Genomic DNA, 17,978 nt, shown 5'->3' with positions numbered 1-17,978 from the left:
CTGCCAAAGTTCTAGGCTGAACACATACAACCCCAGGCCTGAAGACTAACAATCTTACTTCCTTTCTCCTCAGTGTGATAATGCATGAAAACACATTAGCCAAATATAAATATTAAGGCACATACAGACCTTGGCATGCACTCTACAATGGAGTGATCTCTGCTTTCCCCTCTTCACTCCTCAAAACACACATACAGGTCTCTGATTGAAACTCCCAATTGCCTCTTCCTCTGATACCTGTTTCAGGTTGTCCAGCTCATATCATTATTTGATACAGTTTGTTTGAATTTTATTTTTTAAACCCTTTATCCTTAAAACTACTCTGAGAAGGAGCAAATGGCTATCGGTTTGACACAAAGACTAGCTGCTCAGTACTGTGCAAATCTGGCTTCTATTGCAAACCAGAAGAACACATAGCTCAATCTGGGAGAGAAATTAGTAGGTCTGTCCAAAATATGGTGAGTATGATCCTACAGTTAGCTCACTACTAGTAAGAATACACATCCCTGTGAATTTTTCGACAAAGTTTCGCAATAGTATATTTTCCAGAGGGGTAGCTGTGTCTGTTGTTTTTTTGCTGCAACATAGAGTAAGTCTTGCAGTTCCTTTAACACTATATTTATTATGGCATAAGCTTTCATGGATTTAGAGTTGACTTTATCAGATGCGTGTACAGCTATATTTGACTATCCCACATGTATCCCAATGTGCATCCTCAAGAAGTCTGGAAAAGTTGCATTATAAATTAGGAGAGAGCCCATCCAATGATAAATTTAATCTGTCAGATGCATTTAAACTATAGAAATTGTTATTTAAAAAACGATGGGAAAAAGTACATAGCATACTGCCGTTCAATGCTGGCTAAAAAAATAAACTAAAAACAAATATATATTTGTATACCAATACCCAAAACAAAAACCCCATGCAGTACTTCATGTTTATCACAGACATCAGAACTTCCGTAAAATAATCCTGCTATGTACCTGCAGGAGTTTAAGATGCTCTTGCAATAGGAAAGGGTATGCACCTAAATATAAAGTATATGTCTGTGTGAAGGAAAATGTCCTTGGTGCAATGAAATTAAGAACGTTCCTTTGACACTTCATCAGGCAAAGATCACAATGTGCAATAGAGCCATTTACAGCTTCTAATAATGGCCACACATACAAATATATGCATATTGCATAAATCAGGCGATTAACACACTGCATAGAATTGGTGGGGGGAAATGGTGATCGGTGGAGAATTGAATGGAATTAGACTGATCACAGCTCTAATAAAACAAGTTGAAGCTAGGGTCTAGTTCAGTTGGCACATATCTGGTCCAATCATTTGTTGGAGTGGGATCAAGCAACAAATACTCCCAACTCCCCTTGCATGCCTAGCTTCACAAAGGTTGTTAGCCCACTCTCTACAAACCAGGATTACAAGCCACAGTTTTTTCCTGCTTTGCAGTCCAGGTTTTTGTGCATGTCTACATGCATGTATGGAGAAGAAGAGAAAGAAAATATAAGCAAATTAAAGCATGGATACCCATTCTATTTAGGGAAATTAGAATCGCTGGCATTTAAATTTAGCTGTGATCTCTTGTATGCTACAAAACTCTGAAATCCAGTTTGGAGAAGGAGAGAGTGTGACTTGATTTTCTAAGTAGAAACCATGCAGCTCAGCAGTTTAATTGCAATCATATCACAACAGCTATAAAGCCATAGAAGCTCACAAAACCCACCCCCAGGGCAACACTTCATTTAAATGGAATTCATTTAAAGCCAACCTTTAAATACCAACCTTTTCATTATATGGCTCATCTCTCAACACTTCAGGTGCCATCCAATACGGAGAGCCCACCACTGGCAGTTTCTCACTGTAAACATTTAAATGGAAAGATGGTTAGCAGTAATATTTCATAAGCATTTTGCTAACTCTTCAGCTTTGAGCATGGGTAATACCATCCTACCCCAAGCAAAATATTTTAAAAGTTCTTCCTCTACATAACTCTGAAAAGCATTCCACCTAGGAAGCATGATTGGAGGCTTCCTAGAAATGGAAAGATTTCATTTGCTATAGTGGGGGCATTAAAAAAGAGTTTAACCCATATTTGGAAATTGTCTTTATATGGCAGCAGAATCAAACCTTTAATTTTATAAATTCCCATTTTGTTTCAACCTTGGCCAAACTATTCTAGTTCAGTCCATTAATAGATCAATATTCAGCGAACTGCTTTAAATGTGTTATGTAAGTAAAAATCATATGTTAATACCCATTTGCAGTAGTTTGTGGAGCATCTTCAAGATTAAAAGTGTCACTTGAATAGTAATTGTTTCTTTTACAGCACCCCATCAATTAGTGTTCATGGTACTTTATATACTACAGGTAAACAAATTTGAAATAACATTTTTTTAAATGGAAAGAGGACAGTGAGAAAAGTTTCTAGGTGAAGTAAAGAATGAAACAGTGCTATATGAAGGGTCTTGTTTCCACAGTCAACACATTGGAATCCACCAGCATTTCTAGGATCTGTTTTCAGTGCTAGAACTCAGTTCTGGATCATATGAAGAAAAGTATGCTAAGCATGTGCAAAGTACATTCCTTCACCACCAAGTAAACACAGCCTGCCACCAAACATGGAAGACTGGAAAGTGCTGCAAGATAAGAGCATCCATAGATAGGCACAAGCACCTCTCTTTTTAGAAGTTAATTGCATTTGGCCACTATGCAAATTCATATCTCCAATTTTTGGAGAGATGGTCAATTTCTGGAAAGAATGATTCATAGCATCCTTCACATGAACCAATTTATCATGGAAATAAACATGGCATTGGATACTAGAACTTTGCAGCACACCATCATTCTGGTTTTAAAAAATCATGAGGGACAGGAGCTTGGCAGGGTGATTAAGTTGAAAGGTTAGAATGTAATCATAAGGCCTTTTCCTCTAAGTTGAAGCCCCCATCAGTATTTATCTTAGAATTGTAGCACTACTGATCTTTCATTTTGATTAGCTCTGTGAAGGACACTTACCTATAGTCAGGGATTTTCTCTGCCAAGCCAAAGTCCCCAACTATACCAGAATATCCATTCTCATCATGTTTTATTAAACAGTTCTGAATGAAAGAAAAAGGGAATTAATGTTGCCCATGTTGAATTCCACCATTACAACTTCAAAAACATGAAGCAAGATCTTATGTATATGAAACATATCCGATCCAAGGTGTAAACACATTAGTCACTTATCTACCAAAGCTGTCTCATATATTTAGCATTTGGTTGAAGTTCATTTATTTATCATCTTTCCCCCTGCTACTTTCATTTTCTTTCATTTTTATCATCATCATCTTAAAATAAATTTCTATTGTCTTTCTAATGCTTACACATAATTCAGGGTGGTTTAAACCAAATAAAATCACAACCACAACAAATCAAATAATAAAATACATTAAGATGCAATACAATGAATTACCCGAGTGAGTGAATAGAGTGAAATAATTGGGGTGGGTGGGTTTTGTGAGACTAATAGAAGAGGGGGGTGAATTTGCAGACGCAATATACAATGAAAATACAAATGTGGTACAGTTCTGTCATTTGTCTGGTTTGGTTTTGTCCAGTTAAATAATTACAACTGCACTGCACTGAGTATAGCACAAAAACACATAACAATAGGCAATAACACTTATGGGCTTTCCTTGAGTGGCACCCTACAATATCAACAATAACTTCAGGTACTTAAGCTTGCCCATATAAAGAGCATTTAAGCAAATGTATGAGTGTGGGAGATGCATCTATACCAAATCTTCAATGTCCTTCTCTCATAGACACAGATGGTTGTTTGATTCCTAGTCCTGAGTATTATTTGTTTTAACCTGAATCAGTAATACTACCCGCTGGTCACTTTGGGATTTATAAATTTACACAACGCCAACTGAATCAGGCCAACCCAACACACACTAAAGCTACTCAATTATAGCCTTTGTTATCTCTTGTCAAAGAATGCATTCATTCAGCTTGCTTGTGGTTAAATATTTGTTCACTCCAAAATGCAGCTAAACCCTAGAGGGATAACATTAATCATACTGCAGTGTTAAAACCATGATGAAAATTCAGCACACTTGGTACACTAACAGGCATTTTACAAGGCAAGGTTTCTCTCCCCCATAGTTGATGCTGTCAAACGGCATGTAATTTTTCTAGCTACTTAACCAACTTTTAAATACATCAGAAAATGAAATGGAGCTTTCCCCTAAGGTTTTTGAACTTTAAAAAGCTTTCATCCTGAAGACAGAGTTGCATTTTTTAAATTATCTTTGATGGTCAGTAGGTAATTGATATTCATTTGTTTGCTTTCCTCAATCATAAAGTAGTTAGCTGAAAGTCACAGATGTCCAATCAGTGAAATAAGCCACAAAGATATACAATCATCCCACACATGATGTTCAGCATAACTCTTGGGAATATTTGATTGTAGTATAGGATCTGCTCTCCTGCAGAAGGCTTTGTAAGGGACAAGGACAAAGTTATCCAAGAGGCTTTTTATAAAAGGATAATAATCTTGGCTGCAATCTCTTCTAGCTCCATACTGACTAGCCATTATCAGCTGTCAGAGAGCACAATGAGGCTTTACATGTACTTTTTACATGTACATTATGACCAGCTCTGCTATTTTACTACACTGACCAAAGTATGGCACAAGGAAATTTAGTTTCTGTTCCTGATTAAAGACAGTATCTTCACACATCTGTAAATGTTTTTGGTTATGGAAAGTGGTATAGCAATTTCTTAAAACTGTTGGATAGCTTTTGCTTCAGTCCAAAGTCCTTGGGGCTACACTTCAAAGTACTGTAGGAAATAGTTTTTGTATTCACCTCCAAGGTACAGCTAGAAGGTTATGCAGAAGTACACTCTAGTAATTTTCTTGGTACTCTGGCAAAGTTGTGCACTATAGGCAACTGGGTACTTATTCTAAATATGACCCTAGATTGGGAATCCACAGAAGTTCTCTGAAAAGTTTTTAAATTAAATTTGTTTTGATAAAACACAAGGCAATCAGGTTGAGGACCAATGGTTACATTTACTATGGATACTTAACTGCTTCTACACAATCCCTGAATACAACTATTTAGAATAAAGTTAACCCAGACAGTATAGAAGTGCTCTTGGTCAATAAAGGTTCATCCTGTTTTGGATGTCATAGAATCATAGAATAGCAGAGTTGGAAGGGGCCTATAAGACCATCGAGTCCAACGCCCCCGCTCAATGCAGGAATCCACCCTAAAGCATCCCTGACAGATGGTTGTCCAGCTGCCTCTTGAAGGCCTCTAGTGTGGGAGAACCAACTGAGTAACTGGTTTCGTTGTACTGCTCTAACAGTCAGGAAGTTTTTCCTGATGTCCAGGAGTGTGGTTGCACTTCCCTTGAAAAAATGCAGGTTGCTTACCTGTAACCGTAGTTCTTCGAGTGGTCATCTGTGCAGTCACACAAAATGGGCTCTGTGCCTGCGCGGAGTCTCGATCGGGAAAAAACTTCTATAGCTGAGGCGTTTTTGGCAGGAACCCCTCCCCCATGCGCGGAGTGCGCATGCGCAAGCTGAGGGGTTCCCGCCCAGAACCTCAGTTCATGGAGACCGACATTGTGGCCTTGAAACCGAGCAAAAATAAAAGCTGCCGGCATCGATGGAGACATCGATGCCGAACCCAGTTTCCTTACAGTAGTATTAAATGTTAGTATCGATGAAGGTGTCGATACCGAAATAAAGTTTTGTCAAAACAATGCTACTATAACCCTAGGGTAACTACCCGTATATATATATATATATATATATATATATATATATATGTTATTAAGAAAGACATAAGTTACTACACCTATTACACCGAAGTGGGGATGGTAGGGTGGGTTGTGTGACTGCACAGATGACCACTCGAAGAACTATGGTTACAGGTAAGCAACCTGCATTTCTTCTTTGTGGTCTCTGTGCATCACACAAAATGGGAGATTAGCGAGCTGACTTACCGGAGGTGGGTCGGTGTCCTTATGTCAGTATCGATGAAAGAACAGCTCTCCCAAAAGAGCAGTTGGCTCTCGCTCTCGTGTCCAAGCAACAGTGCTTCACGAAAGTCGATGGTTTTGACCAAGTCGCAGCGCGGCAAAGTTCAGGGATGGAAATGCCCTTGCTGAAGGCTGTCGAAGAATGAGCTTGGACATTTGAGTCCAGAGGGAGTTTGGCAAGTTGGTATGCCAACTTGATAGTCTCAACGATCCATCGTGCAAGTCGTTGCGATGAAATAGGCATGCCCTTATGTTGACCAGAGTAGGAGACAAATAAACGGGGTGACTTGCGAAAGGGTTCTGTACGCTGTTTATAAAAGGCTAAGGTCCTTCATACGTCCAGTGTATGAAGAGTGCAGGAAGAATAATATCTTGATTCAGATGGAATTCTGAAACCACCTTGGGCAGAAAAGTTATGTCAGGTCTTAATATTGCCTTATCCCTATGAAAAGTTAGATAAGGAGGATCTATACGGAGAGCTGCAAGCTCACTCGATCTCCGAGCCGTAGTAATGGCTATTAAAAAGGCTGTCTTAAAGGAGAGTAACCGAAGGTCTGTTGTGGCCAGTGGTTCGAATGGTTTTGAAGTTAATGACTTTAGTACAATTGAGATGCTCCAAGATGGTGTACGGATTGGTGGAGTTAAATTATTGAGTCCCTTCAGAAAATGTTTTGACAGAGGATGTGAAAACACAGTTGAGCTTTCTATGTTGAGCCGGACTGGTTATATTACTGCGAGATATACGCGTATGGAGGACGTGGATAAGCCTTTTTCTGAGAGAGATAACAGAAACATGAGAATTTGGTCCATGGTGGAGGAAAGAGGGTTGAAATTATTGTCTTTGGCAAATTTTTCAAAGGTAGTCCACTTTTGTATATACGATTTTTGAGTGGATGGTTTCCTAGCTGCGTCTAGGATGTCCTGTAATCGAGTGGAGGTTACATCAGGTTGGCGAACTGAGTGTTCCATGCTGTTAACCTCAGGGTTTGTAGATTGGGGTGTCTGATTTTGCCTTGTTGTTGTGTCAGCAGTGTTGGTAACAGTGGAAGCTGTCGGTATCGGCTGTTCGACAGTTGTAGGAGTGGGGCAAACCACGTTTGCCTCAGCCACCAGGAGTGATCAAGATGCAATTGGTCTTGTTGGCAATTATCTTGGCAATCACCCTGGGTATAATGGGAAACGGAGGAAACGCGTAAAAAAGAGCGTTCGTCCATTGCAACGTGAAGGCGTCGCCCAAGGAGTTCCTGCCTAGACCTGCTCGGCTGCAGAAACTGTGGACGATCTTGTTTGTATCCGTGGCAAAAAGATCGACGTCTGGTATGTTCCATGTTTGGAATATTGATTTGGCCACAGTTCTGTTGAGTTGCCACTCGTGTGCAAGATGATGGGATCGACTCAGGAAATCGGCCAGTGTGTTTTCGGTGCCGGCAATATGGATGGCAGTGAAAGTGACATGCCTTGGGATGCACCAGTCGAAGATTTTCATTGTCAATTTTAAAAGACGTTCCGATCTGGTGCCACCCTCTTTGTTTAGATACGCAACCACTGTGGTATTGTCTGTGGTTATCTGTATAAAATGTCCCGCAATCTGGGATTCGAATGCAACGAGGGCTCTTTGCACTGCTTGCAGCTCAAGAAGATTTATGTGTTGTCTGGCTTCTTTTTTGGACCATAGACCCTGGACAGTTAGGGAGCTTAGATGTGCGCCCCAACCCCTCATTGAAGCATCCGTAGTCAATATCTTTGTTGGTTGTTCTTGACTGAACGGGATTCCTTGTGCTAGATGGTCGGTTGCCGTCCACCATACAAGAGAGTCCTTTACTGTAGCCGGGGGGTACAGTAAGAGATTTTTTGAATCCTTTTGAGGATTGAAGTGTTTCAGAAACCAAGATTGAAGTGGTCGCATCTTCAGGCAGGCATACTGAACCACTGCAGTGGTAGAAGCCATGAGGCCTAAAAGTTGTTGTACTTTGAACGCCGATATGTGGGGTCGACGTCGAAAAGTTTGAGCGAGATGAATGATGCGTTCGCGTCGAGTGGCTGGCAAGAAGGCTTGGGCGGCTACGGAATCGAGGATCCCCCCAATAAACTGGATGACCTGTGAGGGGTTTAATTGGGATTTTTCATAGTTGATATAGAGGCCTAATTTACATAATAAACAGCAAGTAATTTGTATCGAATTTTGTAGTTGTTGTTTTGTTGGTGCTACCAAAAGCCAATCATCAAGATATGGATAGACTTCTACTCCCTTGAGACGAAGGTGGGCACAGACTGTAGACATACATTTTGAAAAAACTCTCAGGGCCGTGGATAAGCCAAACGGGAGAGTTCTGTATTGGTAGATGTTATGGCCAATTATAAAACGTAAATATCTTCGGTATGTGCCCTCCATGGCGATGTGGAAATACGCATCGCGAAGATCAATGGATGCAAACCATTGTCCTTTAAATAATAAAGGGGTAATAGAAGCTAAAGAAACCATCCTAAACTTTTTGGTCGTGATATGTAAATTTAATAAACGTAAATCCAAAATAGGGCGAAGTCCTCCGTCTCTTTTCGGTATGGTAAAATACCTAGAATAGAAACCCTTTTGAAGCTGACTCCCTGGAATAGGTTCGATAGCGCCTTTGCTAAGAAGTATATCGACCTCATGGAGTAAGGGTATAGTAGGTGGCGTAACCTTTACATTACCAAGAAGAGGGAGAGTTTTAAATTCTATCCGATATCCTCTTTGAATTATAGAGAGGACCTAGGTGTCGGTAGTGATAGTCTCCCATTGATGGTAATAGTGGGAGAGTCTATCATCAAAGAAAATGGTGGGATTATCCACAGGTGAGGGGGGGAAATCAAAGACGCCGTTTAAAGGCTGTGTCGGTCCTTCGAGGAGTTGCTCTGCCTCTGTAGCCCGAGAATTGCTTACGTTGCTGGAAGGCCTGTTGTTGCTGTTGTGGTTCTTGACGAGGTTGAGCTTGTTGGTATTGTTGTTTATTAGGATAATATGAAGAACGTGGTCGAACCCAGCGTCGTTGGAATTGTTGCTGGGGTTGGTTGAACCCCATACGGCGGGCTGTTGTTCTCGCCTTTTGTACGGTATCGAGCGAATTGTCAGTGTCAGCATTGAAAAGCCCGATACCGTCGAATGGTAAGTCTTCTATTCTAGAGCGAGCCTCTTGAGAAAGGCCCGCCGAGCGGAGCCAAGCATGTCAACGGAGTGCTATGGTTCCTGTCAGGGTCTTTGCGATACAGTCAACCTGGTGTTTGGAGGTTTGTATCTGCTGACGAGATAGCTGTGAAGCTTCGGAATAGAAGAGTCTAGCCAAATGCTTCTTGTCGCCAGGTAAGTGTTCCATCAATTTCCCCATCTTGTCCCATAGCAGTAATTGGTAACCAGACATTGCTGCTTGGTAATTTGTAATTTTTAAGCCTAAGGATGAGGAAGTATATAACCTGCGTGCTAGGAGGTCTAAACGACGTCCCTCTTTATCGACAGGTGATGAATGCTGATGCCTGCTTTTTCCCTGAGCGGCCTCGACGACGATGGAGTTCGGAGGCGGATGCTCAAAAAGGAACTGGACATCTGCGTTCTGGGCCTTGTACATCCCTTCTAGTCTCTTAGAAGTTGGCGGGGCAGTCGAAGGTGACTTCCAAGATTGTTTAATAGTTTCTAGTAAGGCTGGTAACATAGGGATGGCCACTGGTTTCGAGGTATCGGACGAGATGGAGTCGAAAACCGGATCCTGTATCGAGGATGTGGATTGTTCGACTTGTAGACCTAATGCTTGAGCCAGTCTAATAATCTGGTCGGAAAAATGACCCAAATCCTCTGATGGAGAGGTGCCCCCTTGTGGAGCGACCTCTATATCCGGGGACACAATGGATGGTCGTGCCGACGACGAAGATGAAGAATCAGACTCATAATCGTCGTGAGGAGACGATGGAGAATTGACTCTAGGAACCGGCATGTGAATGAGTGGTTCCGGTTGTTGTGGTTGGGATGCCTGTATACTGGGAGGTAGAGTTGAAGGCGGTTGCATTGGTTGTGTACTGGCATCGATGAGACTGGATTGAGGGTTAGGCATTGTAGCGGGCGGTCTAGCTACAGGTTCAACCCGTGGATGTCTCCCATAATTTGGTAGTCGGGCGTGATAGGCTTGGGGAAAATATCCCCACTGTCCTTCATAAGGTCTTTGATAATACATGTCTCGACCGTAATATTGGTCACTGCGAGGATACCATTCCCATCTCTCATGGTGTGGTGAACGGGACCTGTCTCGACAGCGGTGGTCTGTCATAATAATAATAGCCTCTCCCCGAGTGACCCGAAAACATGGACTCTGGGGAGTCGTGTCTATAGCACCTGTCCTCAGGTCGCGTCTGTCCAGGTGGTATAGGAGTTGGAGAAATGTCTCTGATTTCCCCTTCAGACGTTGAAGTCAATCTCGGACCGTGTGCCGACTGCGGTCTTAGTGTCGGTATAGGCGACAACAAAAGCGGTAGCGGCGGTGGAGGTGGCAAAGGTTGTGCCGGTATCGGCATCGATGCCGAAGCCTCGGCCGCCGAAGTTTGCGGCAAAGGATTATTCCTCAATGCCGATGGGGATTGTACGGTATCGACCGTCGACATCGGTATATTAGTCATTGGAGGAGGAGAAGACAGCCAAGTAGGGTTCGGCACACAATTTTTAAGAGATTTTTTATTTCTCTTTTTCCTGCACTCCTCCGGTTTAGAGGCAGTATGTTTTGCCTTTTTTGCTTTCTTTACTAGTCGTTTGGCAATGGAAAGCGTAACACTTTTCCCAGGCGTCACAGGTATCTCCGGCTCTTGTTGTTCCTGAGCCAATAAAGGAGATTTTGGGGAAGTTTCAACAGGCTCCATAGTGCTGGAAGTCGATGTAGAGGGTTTTTCGACTGATTGTAAGGCTTTGCTCCAAAGCAGGGCTTTAAGCCTATCTGACCTGTGTCGTCGTGTTTGCTTGGAAAAAGCTTGGCAAAAACGACAGGTCTCGACAATATGGGCTTCACCCAAACACAAAAGGCACAAAGAGTGTCCGTCTGAGGGGGGAAGTTTACTTCCACACTTCGTACACTTCCTGAACTGGCCTTGAGGGCCATGCGCCCTTTCGGGCGTTTTCGCTTTTCGCGAAAAAATAGGAAAAGAAAAATGTAAAATAACAATAATAATAATAAAGTAGAAATATGAGAAGGATAGTAAGAAGAAGAAGAAGAATAAAACGCCTCTTACAATTTTATTTTCTACAGAGAACTTTCCCAACGAGGTCACCACAATGGCGGTCGAAAGAGAACTGAGCTTCTGGGCGGGAACCCCTCAGCTTGCGCATGCGCACTCCAAGCGTGGGGGAGGGGTTCCCGCCAAAAACGCCTCAGCTATAGAAGTTTTTCCCCGATCGAGACTCCGCGCAGGTGCAGAGCCCATTGTGTGTGATGCACGGAGACCACGAAGAAGAATTAGGATTGCAGTTGTTTCCAGTCACAATTCAAAGTGTTAGGCATTACCTTTAAAACTTAAATGGCTTGGGACCAAGATATCTAAAGGACAATTGTTTCTTCCCCTTTGATCCTGTCCATGCACTGACATCACCCAAGGAGGCCCTTTTGTGTGTCCCACCACGTACCACCATCTCAATCATGGTTGATGAGAACAACCATTGTTCCATTTTGCCCAGTACCATCTACTCTGTCTGATCTTAATTAGAGCTCTTTCCCAGGCTGGAGATGCCAGAGCTTGAATAGGAGACATTCTGCATGCAAACCATGCACTCTGCCACAGAGCTATGGCTCCTCCCTATGCAGATTCAAGCTCTTTGGAATGTATTGCTGCACTGCTTATATGAAACAATCCAATGCATGAGCAAATCTCTTTGTGGAGACTTCTCCTTTAGATACACATTTCTCTTTCTGAAAGTTTACACAATCCAAATTGTGCCTTAGGCTGAAATCTTTGCTAAGCATCCCCTAAAGAAGCTCAAGTTAAGTTCTAAAGAGTTAACAAATGTTTATGCCTAAACAGATGTGAGTGAACATAAAGCTCCTTTTGTGTGTTGGGAGAGCTTAACATCTGCTTTGCACAGTGTAATCCTGCTAAGGAAGAGCAACATTTCTTTTCTCTCACACACAAAGAACCGATATCCACTAGTAATAACTTGTCCAAGCCAAATGCAAGTCTCTATTGATTTTCAGTGTGTTTCAGAAAGCAAATTCCCCTGAGAACAACTGCTTTATATTCAGGCGTGTTACTGCAGTTTCATTCACTTAGCTAAAATACCGAACAGACAACTGGGACTTATCAACTGCAACTTGTTCTGTCACCATCACTTGGAATGATGGATGAGGTGGCAAAGGCAAGCCTATAATCCCTTAGTTTTAAGCTATATACTGTACCTATGAAATATTTTATAAAGTGGAAAAACTGACAGAAATGCTGATAACAGCTTATTCCTGACACTGTCTTTAATAGTAACCTTTTGCAATATTGTTAAAGGAATCCATCTTGCCTTAAGGATGTTTGACGGAAAGAATTCATGGTGAAAAGTACTACTGTGATGTAAACATGTATAGAGTGCTAGAGAATTTAAATAACTTTGTACTGCAAAATTGTGTCTCAAGTAAACAAATCTAAAAGTGATATTAACATATGCGAAATGTATCTTCATAGTAACTCTGCATTATTATCTCATTTGAGATTTTCAGAAACTGCATCCTCACCCTCCTTCATTATCCCCTCCACCTTGGTTGAACAGTTGCAAACTAGCTATCTGAAATTCCACATTCCTCAATTACCTCATTTGATTTTGAAGTTCATTATCTAAAACAGCAATGCCCTAAACTGGAGGTCGTAAAAATATCAGTATTAGAGATATGCTGAACAGAATTAACTAATGTTCAAGGAATACTGGTATTGTCTTGCTAGCCATTGTGCAAGTGCTAGTGCAATGATACCCTTGTAATTTTTCCACTAGAGTAATGTTGGATCTAACATACTGACACAGCATCTTGAAAAGCAGAGTTTGTTCAACTATTTGTACTGCTGTTTTATATGGCAGTGAAAGAAGCGTCTAGAGTGGACCCGTCACCAGCTCAATGTCACTTTGCAGCAGTTTAGGTCACCTACAGAACAAAGTAAGTATAAGATACAACCCATTTGTACATCTAAATGCTCTCCATAGCTTAAAACAATCTTAATCAATGTTAAGATATGAGGAGCATTTATATATATAAAACGTACATTTAAAAAAGGTTGCTGAGGCAGAGACAAGCTCTATGCCTGCAATGTTTTGTAATTTTATAAAATTTGGCTCTGTAGACTTGAGTTAGGATAATTTGCTGTGAACAAGTAAAGAAACTCACATTGTGCAACCATCTTCCCAGAAACATAATCCTAACTCATTTACTGTGACCTCTACTTCAGGTTAGTTTCCTCTCAGATATCTACACAACATGAGTTGTTCTGGGAAAGTTTAATCCACTAAACTATGTTTCAGTCGTTTCTCACAATCCTTTTAAGTGACATTTTACATAACAGTTTTACAGTATGAGGCACTGAGAGGGGCTGGGTAGAGCCAAGACCACCTTAGAACATTTGCTAGCCACAAAGTGTAAGACATCTGTTGTCAAACAGTTTCATTTGATAGGGAGATACGGTACCTTAGATGTCAGATCCCGATGGAAAATGCCTTTAAAGTGAAGATAACTGAGTCCCAGAGCAATGTCCAGTGCCAGCTTCACTCTTATTGTCCAGGACAGGTGCTGATTACCATCCAACAACTGTTCAAGGTTACCACAGTTGATATACTGCAAAAAAAGCCATTTAAAACAAAGTTACAGTTCAAACTGAAATTCAAAGTGAAAAAACTCTTAAGAGCTGGTGGATGTAAAAATCAGATTTGATTTGGTGGGGAGTTCATCCTGAGCTTCATAAAACAAACAAGTTCATCTAACTATTAATAATATACTAAATTGTAACCCAAAACAACAATGTCATGATATAGATAACTACATCGTGACATTTCAGAGCTGTTCAGATGATTCTCATGGGTGAAACAGAGAACGGTCTCCATTTTTATAAATGGAGAAACTAAAAACACACGAACAAAATAAAGAACATCCCACTGCAGGCGCTATACCACAAGTAAGATGACAACAAATGTGGAAACAGCGCAGAATAATTTTGATTCTCACAATGCCCAGTTCCTTAAAATGCTAAGTAAAAGTAATAAATAAATAAATAAATAAATAACAGTAGTTGAATGCAACTGTCCGCCATAACAGAGATCCTGCATTTCCCTTTTTACCAGCAGAGGGTGTGATGATCTTGGGAAATTAGTATGCCTTTTAAGAGGAAATATGCCCCAGATTATCTAGGCTGCATGGGGGCAGGGAGGGGAACACCTCCCTCCCCTTTAATTTGGTCAGAAATCACTTTACTCATTCCAAATCAAGAAACAGTGTTTATTAAAACATCAGATAACAGATTAGAAAGAAAAGAAAGGAGGTACAAAACAAAACACAAACTTGCTAGCCTATGGTAACTCATACAATACTATCAATTCCACTCCTACCCCACCCTGTAGAACTCTCACCTGACAACTAGAGTTTATTTGGGGAGACAGCACGGATCCCACACACACACCTTGCAATAGCTGTAATGACCCATTTATTGGGTCCCTACCCAAGTAGGTCTCCGAACAGATGCAAAGCACATAAGCATGGAACACCAGTTGCTACCTGTTGTATTAGGCTTTTAGAAGGCCTATGGCTTAGAAGGCCTTAAAGGACCATGGCTTTGACTGGCTCAGCCAGACAAAATACCTCCAAGAGCTGGAATATCCCACCAAACCCCACAGGAAGCCGTTGCTCCAGCCAAAACATATCCTCAACTAAGGGGAAATAGACGCCAAGAAGCCACTTCGCCTTCACAGGGAATGATATGTATTAATTCAAGGTTCTCCTCTCCCCCTATATTTCTACAATAAAAAATTTCCATCAAGCTCAACGCAGAATCTCAAGATTCATAGACTGCTCAGTACTGCACACTGTAGTGAAATATTTCTCTGAATCAGCCCAGACTTCAGGGTTCCAGTATCAAGTTCTCCTGGGCTCAAGAACCCAAAACATAAATATTCAATATTCCCTACCCGTGCATTTCTCCTTTAATGCATTCACAAACAAAACTTTATATCTCAGTGCCATAGCATTAATAGAAAGTGTAGGGAACTGCTGCATGCTGAGTCAAATAATCGTTCCATCAAACCTGGTATTGTCCAAACTAACTGGCAGTGGCCCTCCAAGGTTTCAGGCAGGAATTTTTCCAACCCTACCTGGAGATCATGGGACCTTCTGCATGCATAGCACGTGCTCTACCACTGAGCTATGTTCTTATAAGCCAGCGATCAAGCAACTATATTATCCACTGAATTACAAATCAAAGAACTGTTAATTTCTAGCTGTTCAAAATACTCAGCAAGCATCTGAATAGGATCAAAACGATATGTTCTTTGGCTGGATGCCGAACTACTTGGCCCTGATTTTAGGAGCCAGCTAAAGTTCCACAACTTACGCCAAGAGATTTCAAGGCTATCTCACAAAAAAGTGCAGTTGTTACCACTTATGCACAAGGACTACAATATGCAGTGATCTCTGCTAGGAGCAAATTCATTCTATACATTAGGAAGGTAATATTACTGTAAGCTATTTAACCTAGGCAAGTGTAAAGACCTGTTAAGTTAAAGTTGCATCACACTTGATACAGCAAGAAGTTTCCAGTATGTCCACCGTGTGTCTGTGTGGTGAATGCCACAATATTTGAAGTAGAACCAAGTACAAGCTCTGGTTGGAAACTGATGACATAACCTTATTGCTATTTTAACTGAGCAAATCTTATGGAAGACTGGTGCCCAGTAATCACATATTTCAGAACTGAACCTGTGAACTGGGAAAAACCAAATAACTACAAAACTATATGTTTGTACTGATAGTGACAGAAGATACTGTTTTCTATTTTTTATGTAAAGTGAACAAAAATTAAAACATGAGCAGTTGGAAAGTATAACTTTAATTATAATTATTTTTGTTATTTGTAGTCCTTGTGCACTGGAATGGGGCGAGGGGAGTTCTGTTTGAGCACCCTACTATCCCCAATAGTTGTGGGAAAACAAACCATTTTGCCTGGGTGGTCTGCAACAAATTAAGGTTACTCTATAAGTTACAAAAAAACCTCCACACAACTGAGCCACATTATCTGCACAGCAAATCACAATTATCACTGTTGTGAATGTATTGCCAGGAACTGGAGGTTTGAAGTAACATTAGCGTCAAGTCATCTTATACTACACAACATCTCCTTTACATAGTACTAAATATCTTTAGATCACTGCCCTGCTTCTAACCTTCAGCTGAACTTCTCAGGGAAGATCCTCCTTTACATAAGCAGTACTTCCTTCATATTTCCCTCAAGGCAGATTCTCTCCTACAGTTCATTGGGCTGTGATTCCTCCATGCCATCTTTTTTCCAATGACTGAATTCAAGTCACTCCACCATAAGAATCTTCCACTTCCACATGCTCCAATCTGCTTAAACATATGACCTAGCCTTAAGATCTGCCTTCTTTATAGGACTTTCAATACTAAAACAAAGTTAATGTGAACCGCCCAGAGAGCTCCGGCTATTGGGCGGTATAGAAATGTAATAAATAAATAAATAAATAAATAATAGCTACAAGAAGATGATGTGCATCATTTCCTTCTCTGGTTGCTGTGTTATTTTCAATGCAGAAAATAAAGTCAATTCTCATGAAAGAATTTTTAATCCCACAAATTGGTTACAAATGGATCTGACCATATACTAGTTCCGAGCACACATGTCAGCAAGGACAGTCCCATATTTTCTGTGGCAAATGTATTTACTGGGCATATGCAAGTGTTTTCCATAGCAAAGTAGTATAGATAACATCCATCCATATTTCTGGAAACCTTGACTCAATCAGGATCCCCAGAATGTACATATGTGCTACATCAGATAGAGACAACATAGGGGAAAGGGGGGGGGGAGGAAACAGGCACCCACAAAAACATTCAGAGTGGAGAAAAAGAGGGATACCTTAAACTGTGTGTGGGGAGGGAAGAAATGCAATTTATTAATATGGTTTAAACTGATTATGAAAACAGTGGACAATGCAGAAAAGGGGATAGGAGACACTGGATCCAGAGCACTTGGAAGCTACTTCCTCCATTCAGATTCCTAGTTCATGTTAGACTGTGCTTTCCTTCCTGTTCCTACCCTTAAGAGTTGGGAAATGTTGAAAATAGATTATTCATCATATGGCATCTGATCACATGTGTTTTTGGTTTTCATGCAGCATTCTCTAAGGCGTAAAGAATGGTATATACAGAGCTTTTCAATACCATATTCTCCCAAAAAAAAAGAAATATCTATATGTATTTTTAATCTTCAAACTTCCAAACTCTATAGGCAGATTTGATCACTTGTTTAGATTACTGCATAAAACCTGTTATTGATGGATAAGGTCTACTAGTTCATTGTTCTGTTTTGCATGAAATACTAAACTATAATTTACCACTATCTGTACAAACAGTGTGAGCCTTCCCCTTGACAAAGACGCATCTGCTTCTGCTTTTAAACTAGAACACCTTGTTATATACAATCTGGGAGGAGCTCTGGTCAAACTATGACTTGCTCAAACAAGCCAGGGTCAAACCACAGGTTGATCCTAGTTTGAACAAATTAGAGTTCTCCCAGTATGGACGTAACAAGGAATTCTACTTCAGAAACAGAAGCAGGTACCTTCTGATCTCCTCGCAGCTGCATTGGGAAAGTGGGGACTCCACAACCCTGAAGCTAAGACCTTTCATAGTGCAACTGTATCCAATTTCATGTTAATGGGTCATTTGGTTTCAGAGTAC

At 40.9% G+C, this 17,978-nt stretch overlaps 1 protein-coding gene across 1 annotated transcript in view; it reads right to left on the bottom strand.

Moving 5' to 3' along the window:
* The window catches only part of TESK2 (testis associated actin remodelling kinase 2), a 68,128-nt gene that overhangs the window by 9,152 nt on the left and 40,998 nt on the right, over positions 1 to 17,978 (bottom strand). The window contains exons 5-7 of the mRNA XM_063139726.1: positions 13,704 to 13,850; positions 3,022 to 3,104; positions 1,789 to 1,864 (exon numbers count right to left, since the gene is read on the bottom strand). Coding sequence (XP_062995796.1) covers positions 1,789 to 1,864; positions 3,022 to 3,104; positions 13,704 to 13,850 — 306 coding nt within the window. The remainder of the gene's footprint in view (positions 1 to 1,788; positions 1,865 to 3,021; positions 3,105 to 13,703; positions 13,851 to 17,978) is intronic.

Source organism: Elgaria multicarinata, chromosome 1 (genome assembly GCF_023053635.1).
Source record: "Elgaria multicarinata webbii isolate HBS135686 ecotype San Diego chromosome 1, rElgMul1.1.pri, whole genome shotgun sequence".
NCBI classification, from domain to species: domain Eukaryota; kingdom Metazoa; phylum Chordata; class Lepidosauria; order Squamata; family Anguidae; genus Elgaria; species Elgaria multicarinata.
This window is presented reverse-complemented; position numbering and strand designations above follow the sequence as displayed.